We start from the raw sequence: 20,480 nt of genomic DNA on the forward strand, positions 1-20,480 counted from the left end.
GTGTTAGAATACAATTGCCATGACTTTTGTTGTAATCATTTGATCTTCCTGGAAGGAGTTGCAATGGAAGCCAAACTCCACTCCATCCAGTATCAGAAAGCCAGGAAGGAAGTCTTAACCTTGAGAAAGGGGCTTCCTTCTAGGCTTTCTGTGTTACATTGGATCATAATCTGTAGAGAAGGGAGTATTTGCAGATTCTGGCCTCTTATAAGGCCAGATCTTCGTATTTCATTGCTTCCCAGGGCCGGATTTCTCTCCTGCGCCATAGATTCAGGACGGCATTGAGAAAGCCGGCCCTGAGTAATGTAAGCGAGGCTCTGGCCTCTACTAGAGGCCAGAGACTGTGATTATACGTCTTTTCAGGGCGCCGAGTTTTGCGAGAATGTCTATCATGTGGATGATCATCGCAAAACTCGGCCCTGAGGATGAATTTTGCAGGCTCTGGCCTCAGTAGGAGCCAGGGCTTGGTATTGTAGGATTCCCATGGCCGGTTTTCGCTCCTGCCGCCTGGGATAAGGGCGGCATTTGAGAAAGCCGGCCCTATGGATTTAAAGCGAAGCCCTGGCCTTTGCTATGGTCAGGGCCTGTGTATTTCTTTCTTTCAGGGCCGAAATGAGAGGAGATCGTCAATGATGTGGACGATCTCCCTCAAAATCGGCCCTGAGGATTGCATTTGTAGGCTCTGGCCTTTGCTAGGGTCAGAGCTTCGTTTGGTAAGTATCCCAAGGCCGGATTCCGCTCCTGCCGCCCGGGATAAGGGCTGCATTTGAGAAAGCCGGCCCTGGGTATTTAAAACGAAGCCCTGGCCTTTGCTGGGGCCAGAGCATGTATCTGTATGTCTTTCAGGGCCGAGTTCTTGCGAGACTGTCGACATGATCGACGATCATCGCAAAACTCGGCCCTGAGGATTGTTTTTGAAAGCCCTGGCCACTGCTAAGGCCAGAGCTTCGTATGGGCACTCTCTCGGAGCTGGATTCCTCTCCGGCCGCCCTGAATCAGGGCGGTCTTTGAGGAAACCGGCCCCGAGGATGGTTTGCGAAGCTCTGGCCTTAGCAATGGCCAGAGCTTGTGATTTTAATGAAGAGCCAAGTTCCTCTCGGATCGTGCCTAATGAGGACGACCGTCGAGGAACTTGGCTCTGAGGAGATGAATTGTGAGCTCTGGCCTCGATGAAGGCCAGAGTTTTGAATGGAATGTTTTGATGGGATGAGCCAATGCTCAGTAAGCTCGTCCCATCAAAACATTCGATTAAAAATTGAATTAAAAATTATCGTAATCATTGAAAAATTACAACAATATTTTTGAATAATATTATTATATAATAAGAATTGAATAAATTTCTCACAAAATTAAATAAAAATTTCCAAAAAATATTAGAAAATTTTAAAAATTATTGAAAAAATAACAAATTTGATAAGAAAATTAAGGATTAGAGAAATTTAAGAAATATAGAAAATGGTTATTTATTATTGTAATGGGAAATTGAGGATATTTGAGGAGTTTTATACAGAATGTGATCTTTATAATTAAAAGAAATGAAGATATTCAAGAAAGGAGTTTACAAATGCAGGGTAAAGGAACAATACTCTGCATTTGTAAACTCCTTTCTTGAATTGAAATTCAATGAATCACATTCAAGTGAAAAAGTGCAAGCTATTCGAGAAAGGAGTTTACAAATGCAGGGTAAAGGAACAATACTCTGCATTTGTAAACTCCTTTCTTGAATTGAAATTCAATGAATCACATTCAAGTGAAAAAGTGCAAGCTATTCGAGAAAGGAGTTTACAAATGCAGGGTAAAGGAACAATACTCTGCATTTGTAAACTCCTTTCTTGAATTGAAATTCAATGAATCACATTCAAGTGAAAAAGTGCAAGCTATTCGAGAAAGGAGTTTACAAATGCAGGGTAAAGGAACAATACTCTGCATTTGTAAACTCCTTTCTTGAATTGAAATTCAATGAATCACATTCAAGTGAAAAAGTGCAAGCTATTCGAGAAAGGAGTTTACAAATGCAGGGTAAAGGAACAATACTCTGCATTTGTAAACTCCTTTCTTGAATTGAAATTCAATGAATCACATTCAAGTGAAAAAGTGCAAGCTATTCGAGATTTACAAATGCAGTAAAGGAACAATACTCTGCATTTAAACTCTAATTAAAATTCAATAATCACATTCAAGTGAAAAGTGCACCTAATTTACACATATAAATGCAATAATAGCAATATCCACTAAGCACAAATGTAATCTCAATCAAAACACATTATCTTCATAAATGTTAACAAATTTTTCTATTCACACATGTCTAATCATAAATAATTAAGTCTATTCATCATTTATCGTCTAATCAAATATAATTTACATTCTCATTGATAATTGTTATATAAAAATAACATAGATTATATTTCAAATGAGACTCTTAGAGCTTTTCTTATTTTAACATTGTAATAATATAGAATAGCATATAGATATATATGTAATAACGTATATATATGCTTATTTCTCTCATGTTTCGAAATGCAATGTGATATTGCACTCACTTTTTATAGAAATCTACCATACTCATAGGAATGATGACATATACATTTGTCTATCTATCTACGTTGTAAAAACCTTCATTAGCCCTAAGCTCAAAGTTTTTCTCATTCATTGCTTTAAATTGACCAAAAAATTGAATACTTGCTTTAAATTGACCATTCAATTTAAAGTTCGTCCCTTTGTATTTTGGATTTTGGAGGTTCTTGTTGTTATTTCTACAAATTAGATCCTTATTAAAATTGTTAATTTTTCGATCATTAGCGATGTCACAGTTTAAATTGGAAATTCTTTTTCTTTGGATAGTTCACACCCGTAAAAATATTTTTACGACTTTATTATGCGACAAAATACAGACAAATCTTGCAGTGATGAACTTTATGATACAGAACAAAGAGAAGAATAATATTCATTACTAGATGATTAAACCTAATCAATCTTCGGCATATTTAAATGCACATATTAAATTTGAAAAATGCAAAAAAGTCCAGCTGGGATCAATATTTTGGTAGTAAAGATAAATGTGACTATATACAAAATGGGACCGTATTATTATTTGATAATAGCAGTATCAATAATTATTATGTTTTACTTTGTTTCTATAAAGAATGCAAAGAAACTGGCGCAATTTGCATTCAAAGAACTAATAAAGTGTGTACATTACTTGAAGAAACAGTATTTACCAATTGTAGTTCCACCACAGAATATGGTGGAGGGTCTGTTTATTATAACTGCCAAGCAGATGGAGAGTTCGTCCAACATCGAACATGTTATTATGCGTCAATAGCAGAGCAAGCTATGGCATTTGCTCAAGCTGCTAAGCAATACCTTTCTAATAAAAACTATGCAATTGAAGTTTCTGTTCTTAAATGTGGAGAAAATGAAGAAAAAGGAAGTTACACATTTGGTATTTCTTTTGGCGATATATGTTTTGATAATAACAACATCACAAACAACAAATGTATTCATCAATAACTATTGGACTTTTAGGAAATTCGGGTACATATAATTTTTCAACATTTAGAGAAAACGCTCAAATTGAAAGTTTTTCGCTTTTATTTTCCTCTTCAGATTATTCATTAACTCATACAGTTTCGTATTGTAATATTATTGGAAATAAATGTGGAGCAGATAAAAACCAAGTTCTATTTTATTGTATATCCAAAACTAATTTAGATCACTGCATATTTTTAAATAACACTGCAAAATACATGTTTGGGCAAGATATAGATGGTTATAATTCGACTATTTCAGATTCATATGTTGACTCTAATTCAACCACAGGATCAGGAACTGTTATATTTAAGAATATAAAAGAAGGTTACGATTTTAATACGTTTACTCATATATTTAATGAAAACTGCTCAATAGTTTCTCATAGAATAATCTCCCTTAAATCGATTTTTCTTTCAAAGTTTGCAAAAACTGCAACTGCAGGATTATTTTCACGCAAAGTATAGATATAAATGGCAGTATTATGTCGACAAAAGTCGTTATTCTGTTCAACGGCAAAACAAATTATTTAAGCTGTTAAATCTTTTCTTTTTTATAAAAACTTTGCTTTTAATTTTTCAATTTTTAAATGAGGAGAAAACAAACCAAAAGGAAGCAATACATTTCTAATTGGATATTGTGAAATACTAATTAAGAAAAATAACATCGCAAGCAATAAATGCATAGAAATTTCATTGTATCTGGATTTGCAGGATTTAAAAATAGGCGTTTATTAGTTTTGAGAGTGTATGAAATTTTTTTAACTTCAAATGAATTCTTAATATTAAATAAAGTAAATCAAACAATTTATAAAATAACAAATAAAAAAAAACAATATAGAAATAGAAATAATTAAGCACGAAGTTCGGAGACAGTTGGTAAGAAAGGTTTGAGTGCTTGTCGTGATGGATTCCATCCTTTAGGTAAAACTTTCGAAGGACGAGAATTTGTTACTTTCGGAATTACGATTGCTTTGTTTATCTTGTTCCCTTCGATTGCAGAGATAGATTGTGCTGTTGAAGGAACTGAACTGACTGGGAATCCACCGCCAATGAACTTGGCTGTGTTTCCTGCTATTTCTTCTGTTTTTGACTGTGTTGATGACCTCATCTCGTGGACTTTCTTCTTCTCCATGAAATATGATGATTTAGTGTAATTGAGTTCACCACGAACTTCTTCAACACTCTTCTTAAGTTCATCGATGTTACTTGAGCGATCAAACAGCTCTGTTTCGATCTCTTGAAGTTGTTTCGTCTTCATTTCGAGCTGTTCTTCAAGAATTCTAATTTCTTCATCACCGTCATCTTTCGTTTGACTTCCAACTTTCCTTTGTTCGCGAACAAGAAGTTTACGACGTTCTTCACGAAGAACTTTAAGTTTGTCGATTCGATAAAGACGTTCCATAAGTTTGTTTCGGAGTTCTTGTGTCATCTTGAGGAGATTAAGAAGTTCTGGATTCGATGCTTCTAAGAAACGCCATCTGTGGATATTCATCGGCGTTTCAAGTTCATCTTCAAGAGCACGAACACGACCTTGTTGGAAAAGGATTCCTTTCTCAAGATTTCGACATTCCGTTCGTAAATAAACGGAATGTTTCGATTTGTCCATCAATTTCTTCTGTTTTTCAACTTCGGACAACAATGTTTTCTTCAATTCGTCGACTTCATGGCATTTCTGTGTGTATGTTGCTGATTCTGATTTAAGACGGCCTTCAATAAGAACAATCTTCTCTTTTAATAGATCTAATGAATAAATTCTGTCATGAATCTGCTTTTGATAAAATAAGTTATATGTTGAATGCAATTGATTCAATATATTCGAACTCATCAACACTTTCATGAATATAAGAAAAATATGGAAAAAATTTAGCAAACCTATTGAAAATATTATTATTTGAATGATACACAATTTAATTGGGACAATGTCACGCCCGTAAAATATTTTTGCCATAATAATGTTAAAAAATGAACAAAAATCAGAACAAAGGGGAAGGCTACACTTTGACTATCTCAGATTCATATGTTGATTCAAATTCAACAAATGGACTTGTTATATTTAATAATCTAACAATAAACTCATTTTTTAACACTTTTAATCATTTATTTAATGAAAATTGTTCAATAAATTCTGGAAAAATTATCACTTATAATTTTTCATATCTTTCTACATTTGTAAAAACTGCTTCTGCAGGATTAGTTCCATCAAAAAAGTAAAAAAATACGCCATCATTAATTAATATCTTAAGATATTTTTAATGATATGTTTGCATTTGATTCAGATACTTAAATAAAAAGAAAATTTTTGTCAGTGAACAATTAAATTGCAAGTCAATAAGAATACCCTATACATTTTTAAGAGAATGCAATATCCGTCTCCAAAGCTTTTCCATTTCTCAATCTTCATGGAGAAATTGAATTAGTCTGTCTTCCCCACATATTCAAAATTGATTAGTTTCTCCTCTTCTCCTTGGAGAAAATCGAAATGAGCTCATTGGGTGCTTTGACCAAATTTAAAAATTTACCAAATATTGTGTTTTGTCAAGTAATAAACTGACATTTTAAATAGATAAATGTAAAAAATAGTGTATAGTTTTTCATTTTGGAGAAGTTTGTATTTTGGGACGAACTTTAAATTGAACGGTCAATTTAAAGCAAGTATTCAATTTTTTGGTCAATTTAAAGCAATCTTATATGTAGTTTGTTTTAAAGGCTTGATCAATAGCATATGATCAGTACTCGTTGAGTATGTTATGATGTTAAGAGATAATGGATAGTACACTTTAATATTGAAATTGAATTTGGATTATTATGCAATATTCTATAATATATATTATGATGATCATAAGAATGTGTTGTATGTGATGACACTTAAGTATCATTGATATTTTTTAATTATTGAAAAAGTTAGTAAATAATATTTCTTAATGTGGTGTTCTATTCCGTGAATTCAATAATCACTGTTTTAGAATTTATAAGTATAAGCTGAAAATGATAAGCTTAGAATGACAAGCTGATGATGCCGGGATAAAAAATAATAATCTGTCAAAATGGTTATTTTAATAAATAAATATAAGAAGGTTAGGAAATGGACTTTGACCTTGAGAAAAAGCCCATCTTCTAACTTTCAGACGAATTTTGGTTAACATTGCGAGTGTCTGCTGCAAATCTCTGCTGAAGCAGCAGGCACTCGCAATTGTAGGCCATGGCAATTGTATTTATAGTGTTAGAATACAATTGCCATGACTTTTGTGTAATCATTTGATCTTCCTGGAAGGAGTTGCAATGGAAGCCAAACTCCACTCCATCCAGTATCAGAAAGCCAGGAAGGAAGTCTTAACCTTGAGAAAGGGCTTCCTTCTAGGCTTTCTGTGTTACATTGGATCATAATCTGTAGAGAAGGGAGTATTTGCAGATTCTGGCCTCTTATAAGGCCAGATCTTCGTATTTCATGCTTCCCAGGGCCGGATTTCTCTCCTGCCGCCATAGATCAGGACGGCATTTGAGAAAGCCGGCCCTGAGTAATGTAAGCGAGGCTCTGGCCTCTACTGAGGCCAGAGACTGTGATATTACGTCTTTCAGGGCCGAGTTTCTGCGAGAATGTCTATCATGTGGATGATCATCGCAAAACTCGGCCCTGAGGATGAATTTTGCAGGCTCTGGCCTCAGTAGGAGCCAGGGCTTGGTATTGTAGGATTCCCATGGCCGGTTTTCGCTCCTGCCGCCTGGGATAAGGGCGGCATTTGAGAAAGCCGGCCCTATGGATTTAAAGCGAAGCCCTGGCCTTTGCTATGGTCAGGGCCTGTGTATTTCTTTCTTTCAGGGCCGAAATGAGAGGAGATCGTCAATGATGTGGACGATCTCCCTCAAAATCGGCCCTGAGGATTGCATTTGTAGGCTCTGGCCTTTGCTAGGGTCAGAGCTTCGTTTGGTAAGTATCCCAAGGCCGGATTCCGCTCCTGCCGCCCGGGATAAGGGCTGCATTTGAGAAAGCCGGCCCTGGGTATTTAAAACGAAGCCCTGGTCTTTGCTGGGGCCAGAGCATGTATCTGTATGTCTTTCAGGGCCGAGTTCTTGCGAGACTGTCGACATGATCGACGATCATCGCAAAACTCGGCCCTGAGGATTGTTTTTGAAAGCCCTGGCCACTGCTAAGGCCAGAGCTTCGTATGGGCACTCTCTCGGAGCTGGATTCCTCTCCGGCCGCCCTGAATCAGGGCGGTCTTTGAGGAAACCGGCCCCGAGGATGGTTTGCGAAGCTCTGGCCTTAGCAATGGCCAGAGCTTGTGATTTTAATGAAGAGCCAAGTTCCTCTCGGATCGTGCCTAATGAGGACGACCGTCGAGGAACTTGGCTCTGAGGAGATGAATTGTGAGCTCTGGCCTCGATGAAGGCCAGAGTTTTGAATGGAATGTTTTGATGGGATGAGCCAATGCTCAGTAAGCTCGTCCCATCAAAACATTCGATTAAAAATTGAATTAAAAATTATCGTAATCACTGAAAAATTACAACAATATTTTTGAATAATATTATTATATAATAAGAATTGAATAAATTTCTCACAAAATTAAATAAAAATTTCCAAAAAATATTAGAAAATTTTAAAAATTATTGAAAAAATAACAAATTTGATAAGAAAATTAAGGATTAGAGAAATTTAAGAAATATAGAAAATGGTTATTTATTATTGTAATGGGAAATTGAGGATATTTGAGGAGTTTTATACAGAATGTGATCTTTATAATTAAAAGAAATGAAGATATTCAAGAAAGGAGTTTACAAATGCAGGGTAAAGGAACAATACTCTGCATTTGTAAACTCCTTTCTTGAATTGAAATTCAATGAATCACATTCAAGTGAAAAAGTGCAAGCTATTCGAGAAAGGAGTTTACAAATGCAGGGTAAAGGAACAATACTCTGCATTTGTAAACTCCTTTCTTGAATTAAAATTCAATGAATCACATTCAAGTGAAAAAGTGCGAGTTTTCCTAATTTACACATATAAATGCAATATAATAGCAATATCCCACTAAGCACAAATGTAATCTCAATCAAAACACATTATCTTCATAAATGTTAACAAATTTTTCTATTCACACATGTCTAATCATAAATAATTAAGTCTATTCATCATTTATCGTCTAATCAAATATAATTTACATTCTCATTGATAATTGTTATATAAAAATAACATAGATTATATTTCAAATGAGACTCTTAGAGCTTTTCTTATTTTAACATTGTAATAATATAGAATAGCATATAGATATATATGTAATAACGTATATATATGCTTATTTCTCTCATGTTTCGAAATGCAATGTGATATTGCACTCACTTTTTATAGAAATCTACCATACTCATAGGAATGATGACATATACATTTGTCTATCTATCTACGTTGTAAAAACCTTCATTAGCCCTAAGCTCAAAGTTTTTCTCATTCATTGCTTTAAATTGACCAAAAAATTGAATACTTGCTTTAAATTGACCATTCAATTTAAAGTTCGTCCCTTTGTATTTTGGATTTTGGAGGTTCTTGTTGTTATTTCTACAAATTAGATCCTTATTAAAATTGTTAATTTTTCGATCATTAGCGATGTCACAGTTTAAATTGGAAATTCTTTTTCTTTGGATAGTTCACACCCGTAAAAATATTTTTACGACTTTATTATGCGACAAAATACAGACAAATCTTGCAGTGATGAACTTTATGATACAGAACAAAGAGAAGAATAATATTCATTACTAGATGATTAAACCTAATCAATCTTCGGCATATTTAAATGCACATATTAAATTTGAAAAATGCAAAAAAGTCCAGCTGGGATCAATATTTTGGTAGTAAAGATAAATGTGACTATATACAAAATGGGACCGTATTATTTGATAATAGCAGTATCAATAATTATTATGTTTTACTTTGTTTCTATAAAGAATGCAAAGAAACTGGCGCAATTTGCATTCAAAGAACTAATAAAGTGTGTACATTACTTGAAGAAACAGTATTTACCAATTGTAGTTCCACCACAGAATATGGTGGAGGGTCTGTTTATTATAACTGCCAAGCAGATGGAGAGTTCGTCCAACATCGAACATGTTATTATGCGTCAATAGCAGAGCAAGCTATGGCATTTGCTCAAGCTGCTAAGCAATACCTTTCTAATAAAAACTATGCAATTGAAGTTTCTGTTCTTAAATGTGGAGAAAATGAAGAAAAAGGAAGTTACACATTTGGTATTTCTTTTGGCGATATATGTTTTGATAATAACAACATCACAAACAACAAATGTATTCATCAATAACTATTGGACTTTTAGGAAATTCGGGTACATATAATTTTTCAACATTTAGAGAAAACGCTCAAATTGAAAGTTTTTCGCTTTTATTTTCCTCTTCAGATTATTCATTAACTCATACAGTTTCGTATTGTAATATTATTGGAAATAAATGTGGAGCAGATAAAAACCAAGTTCTATTTTATTGTATATCCAAAACTAATTTAGATCACTGCATATTTTTAAATAACACTGCAAAATACATGTTTGGGCAAGATATAGATGGTTATAATTCGACTATTTCAGATTCATATGTTGACTCTAATTCAACCACAGGATCAGGAACTGTTATATTTAAGAATATAAAAGAAGGTTACGATTTTAATACGTTTACTCATATATTTAATGAAAACTGCTCAATAGTTTCTCATAGAATAATCTCCCTTAAATCGATTTTTCTTTCAAAGTTTGCAAAAACTGCAACTGCAGGATTATTTTCACGCAAAGTATAGATATAAATGGCAGTATTATGTCGACAAAAGTCGTTATTCTGTTCAACGGCAAAACAAATTATTTAAGCTGTTAAATCTTTTCTTTTTTATAAAAACTTTGCTTTTAATTTTTCAATTTTTAAATGAGGAGAAAACAAACCAAAAGGAAGCAATACATTTCTAATTGGATATTGTGAAATACTAATTAAGAAAAATAACATCGCAAGCAATAAATGCATAGAAATTTCATTGTATCTGGATTTGCAGGATTTAAAAATAGGCGTTTATTAGTTTTGAGAGTGTATGAAATTTTTTTAACTTCAAATGAATTCTTAATATTAAATAAAGTAAATCAAACAATTTATAAAATAACAAATAAAAAAAAACAATATAGAAATAGAAATAATTAAGCACGAAGTTCGGAGACAGTTGGTAAGAAAGGTTTGAGTGCTTGTCGTGATGGATTCCATCCTTTAGGTAAAACTTTCGAAGGACGAGAATTTGTTACTTTCGGAATTACGATTGCTTTGTTTATCTTGTTCCCTTCGATTGCAGAGATAGATTGTGCTGTTGAAGGAACTGAACTGACTGGGAATCCACCGCCAATGAACTTGGCTGTGTTTCCTGCTATTTCTTCTGTTTTTGACTGTGTTGATGACCTCATCTCGTGGACTTTCTTCTTCTCCATGAAATATGATGATTTAGTGTAATTGAGTTCACCACGAACTTCTTCAACACTCTTCTTAAGTTCATCGATGTTACTTGAGCGATCAAACAGCTCTGTTTCGATCTCTTGAAGTTGTTTCGTCTTCATTTCGAGCTGTTCTTCAAGAATTCTAATTTCTTCATCACCGTCATCTTTCGTTTGACTTCCAACTTTCCTTTGTTCGCGAACAAGAAGTTTACGACGTTCTTCACGAAGAACTTTAAGTTTGTCGATTCGATAAAGACGTTCCATAAGTTTGTTTCGGAGTTCTTGTGTCATCTTGAGGAGATTAAGAAGTTCTGGATTCGATGCTTCTAAGAAACGCCATCTGTGGATATTCATCGGCGTTTCAAGTTCATCTTCAAGAGCACGAACACGACCTTGTTGGAAAAGGATTCCTTTCTCAAGATTTCGACATTCCGTTCGTAAATAAACGGAATGTTTCGATTTGTCCATCAATTTCTTCTGTTTTTCAACTTCGGACAACAATGTTTTCTTCAATTCGTCGACTTCATGGCATTTCTGTGTGTATGTTGCTGATTCTGATTTAAGACGGCCTTCAATAAGAACAATCTTTTAATAGATCTAAAATGAATAAATTCTGTCATGAATTCTGCTTTTTGATAAAATAAGTTATATGTTGAATGCATTGATTCAATATATTCGAACTCATCAACACTTTCATGTAATAGTAAGAAAATATGGAAAAATTTAGCAAAACTATTGAAATATTTGATATTTGAAATGATAACACAAACTTTAATTGGACAATGTCACGCCCGTAAAATATTTTTGCCATAATAAATGTTAAAAAATGAACAAAAATCAAGAAACAAAAGGGAAGGTACCTTTGCTTCTCAATTCATATGTTGATTAAATTCCACAAAATGGACTTGTTATATTTAAGTATCTAACAATAAACTCATTTTTTAACACTTTTAATCATTTATTTAATGAAAATTGTTCAATAAATTCTGGAAAAATTATCACTTATAATTTTTCAATATTTTTCTACATTTGTAAACAATGCTTCTGCAGGATTAGTTCCAATCAAAAAAGTAAAAACATATCCGCCATCATTATTAATATCTAAGATATTTTTAAATAAGATAAATGTTTGCATTTGATTCAGATACTTAAATAAAAGAAGAAATTTTTGTCAGTGAACATTAAATTGCAAGTCAATAAGAATACCCTATACATTTTTAAAAGAGAATGCAATATCCGTCTCCAAAAGCTTTTCCATTTTCCTCAACTATTCTATTAGAGAATTGAATTAGTCTGTCTTCCCACTACTATTCAAAATTGATATAGTTTCTCGCCTCTTCTCCTTGAGAAAATACGGAAATGAAGCTCATTGGGTGCTTTGACCAATTTTAAAAAAATTTACCAAATATTGTGTTTTGTCAAGTAATAAACTGACATTTTAAATAGATAAATGTAAAAATAATAGTGTATAGTTTTTTTCATTCTTGGAGAAGTTTGTATTTTGGGACGAACTTTAAATTGAACGGTCATTTAAAGCCAAAGTATTCAATTTTTTTGGTCAATTTAAAGCAAATCTTATATTGTAGTTTTGTTTTAAAGGCTTGATCAATAGCATAAATGAATCAGTAAATCGTTGAGGTTATGTTTATGATGTTTAAGAGATAATGGATTAGTAACTTTACATTGAAATTGAATTTGGTTATTATGCAATATTCTATAATATAATTATGATGATCTCAAGAATGTGTTGTATGTGATCGAACACTTAAGGTATCATTGTATAATTTTTAATTAATTGAAAAAAGTTAGTAATAAATATTTATTAAATGTGGTGGTTCTATCCGTGAATTCATAATCACTGTTTTAGAATTTATAAAGTATAAAGCTGAAAATGATAAGCTTAGAATGAAAGCTGATGATGGCGGGATAAAAAATATAATCTGTCAAATGGTTATTTTTAATAATAAAAAATATAAGGGTAGGCAATGGACTTTGACCTTGAGAAAAAGCCGCATCTTCTAACTTCTCAGACGAAATTTTGGTTAACATTGCGAAGTTGTCTGCTGCAATCTCTGTGAGCAGCAGCACTCGCATTGTAGGCCATGGCAAATTGTATTTATAGTGTTAAGAATACATTGCCATGACTTTTGTGTAATCAATTTGATCTTCCTGAAGGAGTTGAATGGAAGCCAAAACTCCACTCCAATCCAGTATCAGAAAGCCAGAAGGAAGTCTTTAACTTGAGAAAGGGCTTCCTTCTAGGTTTCCTGTGTTACAGTTGGATCATCATATTGTGAGAAGGGAGTATTGCAGATTCTTCTGGCCTCTTTATAAGGCCAGAATCTTCGTATTTCATGCTTCCCAGGGCGGATTTTCTCTCCTGCCGCATAGATCAGGACGGCATTTGAGAAAGCCCGCCCTGAGTAATGTAAAGCGAGGCTCCTGGGCCTCTACTGAGGCCAGAGACTGTGATATTACGTCTTTCAGGGGCCGATATTTCTGCGAGAATGTCTCATCATTGTGGGATGATCATTCGCAAAACTCGCCCCTTGAGGATGAATTTTTGCAAGGCTCTGGCTTCAGTTAGGAAGCCCGGGCTTTGGTATTGGTAGGATTCCATGGCCGGTTTTCGCTCCTGCCGCCTGGAATAAGGGCGGCAATTTGAAGAAAGCCGGCCCTATGATTTAAAGCGAAGCCCTGCTTATGCGTATGGTCAGGGCCTGTGTATTCTCTTTCTTTCAGGCGCGAAATTGAGAGGAGAATCGTCAATGATGTGGACGATCTCCCTCAAAAATCGGCCCTGAGGATTGCCATTTGTAGGCTCTGGCCTTTGCTAGGGTCAGAGACTTCGTTTGGTAAGTATCCCAAGGCCGGATTCCGATCCTGGCCGCCCCGGGATAAGGGCTGCATTTGAGAAAGCCGGCCTGGGTATTTAAAACGAAGCACTGGTCTTTGCTGGGGCCAGAAGATGTATCCTGTATGTCTTTAGGGCCGAGTTCTTTGCGAAGACTGTCGACAGATGATCGACGATCATCGCAAAAACTCGGCCCTGAGGGATTGTTTTTGAAAGCCCTGGCCACGCTAAAGGCAGAGCTTCGTATGGGGCACTCTCCTCGGAAGCTGGATTCCTCTCCGGCGCCCTGAATCAGGGCGGGTCCTTTGAGGAAACCGGCCCCGAGGATGTTTTGCGAAAGCGTCTGGGCCTTAGCAATGGCCAGAGTTGTGATTTTAATGAAGAGCCAAGTTTCCTCTCGGATCGTGTCCTAATGAGGACGACCCGTCGAGGAACTTGGCTCTGAGGAGATGAATGTGAGCTCTGGCTCGATGAAGGCCAGAGTTTTGAATGGAAATGTTTTGATGGGATAGCCAATGCTCAGTAAAGCTCGTCCCATCAAAACATTCCGATTAAAAATTGAATTAAAAATTATCGTAAATCACTGAAAAAATTACAACAATAGTTTATCTCGTAAATATAATCAATTAATATATAAATTAATGCAACTAAATGAGAGTACTTCTCTATTACTAAATAAATTTGTGAAATAATGATTTTTCAAACAAAACGTACTAGAAAATATAAATAGAATGTATATTAGACAATTGAATGAAAATACGAGATCATTGATAAAGAAAGATTTATTGAAATGAAGGAGAATTTTAAGAATAGAGAGTAAATGGCGGAAAAATTGTTTATATATTATATTGTATGTATGGAGATAAGCTTAATGAGAAGAGGATAAGTTTAGATGGATAGCTCCTGAATAATACGCAGAACAGTAATCTATGACCGTCACACAATGTAAAACAATAAATAGTAGAAATGATTACAAAGAACAGTGTAAAGAGTTTTAGAATAGATGGAGTAAATGCACCACAATAGAACCAATCAATACTGCGTGCCCCACAAAAGTTTGTAATCTTCTCTCTGAATTGAAAAGATTTGCTGGCCATCTCCAAAACAGGTGACCTGATATACTTCACAATATATCTCGAAAAGGGCCTGTGAAAAAAAGTTCCGCATGACACATTGGGGTTTACCAAGGCAAGGCGCTAAAGGAAAATACTCAATTCGAACATCTGCTAACTTTTGTATAAACGTCTCTATCACTAGAGAACATTTTGAGATCTAAAAAGTGTTAAATAAAATTCCATCTTATTCCTCATTACTTTTTTAATTAACACTATAACTGTAATAATAGATCTCGGGATGTGTTATGGATCACTTGGGACAGAGGGTTTTGATATAGAACTCGCGAGAGTTAGGATTAGGCTCGCCACGGAGGCGATATATGAGAGTCTTACAAAATTGCGGGTGTGGCTCAAAAAACGCGTACACAATGTATACGATGGCCTTTCATTATATTGGGTACTACTCAGTGTAATATATATATAGCAACATTGCGCACACACATGCGGTATTTTCGTCCAAAAATTTTTTCTCCAAGATAAATTCGGGTAAAAAATAATGAATATATCTGAGGATAAAATGGAAAGTATTGCTCTCTGCATAAATCACCATTCAGCATATCACCTCACAGAGAGTTAATGGATAAGAGAAACTCGCAGATGGAGATTAAACAAAATATGTGAGTCTCTCTAGTATGCATATATACTATTGTAATTCGTGATTATCCTATAATTTTTGTGAATATATCAATCAACGAGAAGGGAGTTTAACAAAATGCAGGTATTGTTTCAGCTAAATAACTCGACCAGGGCAAAATATAATGAACTATATATCCTTCTCACTTTTTACATAAGAATAAGCCAATTACACTCTTGATCTCACGTTAGAGAGCTTCGTTCTGTAGATTTACTATTTTGAATGTCAGAGTTGCAACGTAATAGGAGACAAATAGATCAGACAGGCTCACTGATATCGCTCTCCTCAACTCCTGGCATTTCTCTACCTCCATTGTGCGATACGGAATAAGTACCTTTGCAGGCATTGTCTATGTTTCACGCAAACTTGTCTCCGTCGATGTATGTGCAAAAAGTTTGAGGATATTTCAATATACAGAGCGAGAGAAATAGTTGAGTATTACCAATGCAGAGGTATATATTCATAGTATTTTACTCTACTTTAATATGCCTTTGCATATCTTCTAAATGATAACACCATAACTAGTTACTTTGATTGTGAACTAAGTTCCAATTATACTATTATATAAGTTACTTATTAGCAGTACACACGTACTCTCAACAATATTCCTCTTTATTAAACAATCCGTCAATATAATATCCGCTCAAAAATTCCCTCCATTCAATAATAAAATAACCTTTCTATTTTTTATCACGATCTAAAATCCTAATATAATATGTTATCACTTTAATGAAAACATATAAGTTAATTTTTTATTTATCACATATATATTTTTTAATATATTCTATCATAAGTAATAATATTATGGAGAAGTTATTTATAGTAGATAATGGTTCAAGTCTAAATTCGTAGGAAGAATTAAGTTATTATCTAATTTAAGTGAACTAAGCGCTATGACAATATTAACAATCTTTTATTCTATAAAAATATCGTGTTGTATTTTTCCCAAGTAGACTCTCACGGATAATTTACTAAATTCAATTTTTAATCGAATGTTTTGATGGGACTGAAGCTACTGAGCATGTGGCTCCATGCCGGGGTCTGTCTCCAGATAAATTGACAAAGTTGCCTTCAAACACAGGCCTTGGACTACTAATATCTCAGAGGGCCAATAGATTCAAAAACCACACAGCAGCCAAAGTTCTTCTGATTGTCGTCTAAGTAATTGGACACGAATATCCAGAGAAGAGTAGATTTGTGGATCTTCATTTATAATCTAACAAAGCTTCTGGACATTGCTTATGTTGCCTATGACATTTCGCCAAACAATATCTTCTTTTATAATGTTGTATAGAGACGTTTTTTGTAAGTCTAAGGAGAACAGAGCTCCTTGAAGTAATTAGATGTGTTTCAAGAGTTCGAGAGAGTGCATATTCAGCACAGAGAGAAGGTGACCCCATTTAAGCGAATACGCTTCCATAGCGCACACTTAGCAGATTGAGGCCAGGGTGACCTTTCAAAAAATGCATAATCCCATCAAGTTCTGTAATTGTGGCCCAAGTGATGAATACTATGTCGTTCGCGATATTTAACATTGGGCTATACGTCTCTAAATTTCGAAAATACTTCGGTCATTTCGTTTTTGAACCTTTCTGAATCAGGGCTTGTGCGCCTAAAGATGACCACGCACTCTGAATAGACATATACATAGTAACTAAGGTCAGCTTCTACATAGGCCAAACTAAGCAATAAGACAGGCGTACTTTTTAAGTTTATAGAACTCCCAGGGGCCGGCTTTCTCAAATGCAGCCCTTATCCCGGGCGGCAGGAGCGGATCCGGGCCTTGGGAATACTTACCAAAAAACGAAGCTCTGACCTAAGCTCAAAGGGGCAGAAGCCTCAATGCAATCCTCAGGGCCGATTTTGAGGGAGATCGTCCACAGTCATTGAGATCTCTCTCATTTCGGCCGCTGAAAGAAAGAAATAACAGGCCCTGACCATAGTCAAAGGCGATGGTTTCGCTTTAAAATCCAATAAGGGCGTGCGTTCTTCAAAGTGCCCCTATCCCAGGCGGCAAGGAGCGAAACCGGCCATGGGAATCCTGACATACCGAGCTCCCTGGCTACCATCTGGGGGAAGGCCCCAGAGCCTGCAAAATTCATCCTCGGAGCCGAGTTTTTGCGGTGATCATCCACATGATAGTACATTTTCGCAGAAACTCGGCCTGAAAGACGTAATATTCACAGTCTCTGGCCTCAGTAGAGGCCGAGCTTCCTTACATTACTCAGGGCGGCTTTCTCAAATGCCGTCCTGATCTATGGCGGCAGGAGAGAAATCCGGCCCTGGGAAGCATGAAATACGAAGATCTGGCCTTATAAGAGGCCAGAATCTGCAAATACTCCCTTCTCTACAGATTATGATCCAATGTAACACAGAAAGCCTAGAAGGAAGCCCTTTCTCAAGGTTAAGACTTCCTTCCTGGCTTTCTGATACTGGATGGAGTGGAGTTTGGCTTCCATTGCAACTCCTTCCAGGAAGATCAAATGATTACACAAAAGTCATGGCAATTGTATTCTAACACTATAAATACAATTGCCATGGCCTACAATTGCGAGTGCCTGCTGCTTCAGCAGAGATTTGCAGCAGACACTCGCAATGTTAACCAAAATTCGTCTGAAAGTTAGAAGATGGGCTTTTTCTCAAGGTCAAAGTCCATTTCCTAACCTTCTTATATTATTTATTATTAAAATAACCATTTTGACAGATTATTATTTTTTATCCCGGCATCATCAGCTTGTCATTCTAAGCTTATCATTTTCAGCTTATACTTATAAATTCTAAAACAGTGATTATTGAATTCACGGAATAGAACACCACATTAAGAAATATTATTTACTAACTTTTTCAATAATTAAAAAATATCAATGATACTTAAGTGTCATCACATACAACACATTCTTATGATCATCATAATATATATTATAGAATATTGCATAATAATCCAAATTCAATTTCAATATTAAAGTGTACTATCCATTATCTCTTAACATCATAACATACTCAACGAGTACTGATCATATGCTATTGATCAAGCCTTTAAAACAAACTACATATAAGATTGCTTTAAATTGACCAAAAAATTGAATACTTGCTTTAAATTGACCGTTCAATTTAAAGTTCGTCCCAAAATACAAACTTCTCCAAAATGAAAAACTATACACTATTTTTTACATTTATCTATTTAAAATGTCAGTTTATTACTTGACAAAACACAATATTTGGTAAATTTTTAAATTTGGTCAAAGCACCCAATGAGCTCATTTCGATTTTCTCCAAGGAGAAGAGGAGAAACTAATCAATTTTGAATATGTGGGGAAGACAGACTAATTCAATTTCTCCATGAAGATTGAGAAATGGAAAAGCTTTGGAGACGGATATTGCATTCTCTTAAAAATGTATAGGGTATTCTTATTGACTTGCAATTTAATTGTTCACTGACAAAAATTTTCTTTTTATTTAAGTATCTGAATCAAATGCAAACATATCATTAAAAATATCTTAAGATATTAATTAATGATGGCGTATTTTTTTACTTTTTTGATGGAACTAATCCTGCAGAAGCAGTTTTTACAAATGTAGAAAGATATGAAAAATTATAAGTGATAATTTTTCCAGAATTTATTGAACAATTTTCATTAAATAAATGATTAAAAGTGTTAAAAAATGAGTTTATTGTTAGATTATTAAATATAACAAGTCCATTTGTTGAATTTGAATCAACATATGAATCTGAGATAGTCAAAGTGTAGCCTTCCCCTTTGTTCTGATTTTTGTTCATTTTTTAACATTATTATGGCAAAAATATTTTACGGGCGTGACATTGTCCCAATTAAATTGTGTATCATTCAAATAATAATATTTTCAATAGGTTTGCTAAATTTTTTCCATATTTTTCTTATATTCATGAAAGTGTTGATGAGTTCGAATATATTGAATCAATTGCATTCAACATATAACTTATTTTATCAAAAGCAGATTCATGACAGAATTTATTCATTAGATCTATTAAAAGAGAAGATTGTTCTTATTGAAGGCCGTCTTAAATCAGAATCAGCAACATACACACAGAAATGCCATGAAGTCGACGAATTGAAGAAAACATTGTTGTCCGAAGTTGAAAAACAGAAGAAATTGATGGACAAATCGAAACATTCCGTTTATTTACGAACGGAATGTCGAAATCTTGAGAAAGGAATCCTTTTCCAACAAGGTCGTGTTCGTGCTCTTGAAGATGAACTTGAAACGCCGATGAATATCCACAGATGGCGTTTCTTAGAAGCATCGAATCCAGAACTTCTTAATCTCCTCAAGATGACACAAGAACTCCGAAACAAACTTATGGAACGTCTTTATCGAATCGACAAACTTAAAGTTCTTCGTGAAGAACGTCGTAAACTTCTTGTTCGCGAACAAAGGAAAGTTGGAAGTCAAACGAAAGATGACGGTGATGAAGAAATTAGAATTCTTGAAGAACAGCTCGAAATGAAGACGAAACAACTTCAAGAGATCGAAACAGAGCTGTTTGATCGCTCAAGTAACATCGATGAACTTAAGAAGAGTGTTGAAGAAGTTCGTGGTGAACTCAATTACACTAAATCATCATATTTCATGGAGAAGAAGAAAGTCCACGAGATGAGGTCATCAACACAGTCAAAAACAGAAGAAATAGCAGGAAACACAGCCAAGTTCATTGGCGGTGGATTCCCAGTCAGTTCAGTTCCTTCAACAGCACAATCTATCTCTGCAATCGAAGGGAACAAGATAAACAAAGCAATCGTAATTCCGAAAGTAACAAATTCTCGTCCTTCGAAAGTTTTACCTAAAGGATGGAATCCATCACGACAAGCACTCAAACCTTTCTTACCAACTGTCTCCGAACTTCGTGCTTAA

The 20,480-nt window shown here is 34.7% G+C and overlaps 3 protein-coding genes across 3 annotated transcripts; 1 reads left to right on the plus strand and 2 right to left on the minus strand.

The window, feature by feature from the left end:
- Positions 1–4,380: 4,380 nt before the first annotated feature.
- Positions 4,381–5,367, minus strand: TVAGG3_0256620 (cilia- and flagella-associated protein 58-related family; the record flags this gene model as incomplete). Its single annotated transcript, XM_051228245.1, has 1 exon — positions 4,381–5,367. The coding sequence occupies one exon, from the start codon at positions 5,365–5,367 to the stop codon at positions 4,381–4,383; it is 987 nt and encodes a 328-aa protein (XP_051097975.1).
- Positions 5,368–10,699: 5,332 nt separating this feature from the next.
- On the minus strand, positions 10,700–11,455 carry TVAGG3_0256630 (cilia- and flagella-associated protein 58-related family; the record flags this gene model as incomplete). The annotated part of the gene is made up of 1 exon (XM_051228246.1): positions 10,700–11,455. One exon carries the CDS (start codon positions 11,453–11,455, stop codon positions 10,700–10,702), a length of 756 nt encoding a protein of 251 aa, XP_051097976.1.
- An 8,038-nt stretch (positions 11,456–19,493) lies between these two features.
- TVAGG3_0256640 (cilia- and flagella-associated protein 58-related family) lies at positions 19,494–20,480 on the plus strand (the record flags this gene model as incomplete). Its single annotated transcript, XM_051228247.1, has 1 exon — positions 19,494–20,480. The coding sequence occupies one exon, from the start codon at positions 19,494–19,496 to the stop codon at positions 20,478–20,480; it is 987 nt and encodes a 328-aa protein (XP_051097977.1).

Source organism: Trichomonas vaginalis, chromosome V (genome assembly GCF_026262505.1).
Source record: "Trichomonas vaginalis G3 chromosome V, whole genome shotgun sequence".
In the NCBI taxonomy this organism is placed as follows: domain Eukaryota; phylum Parabasalia; order Trichomonadida; family Trichomonadidae; genus Trichomonas; species Trichomonas vaginalis.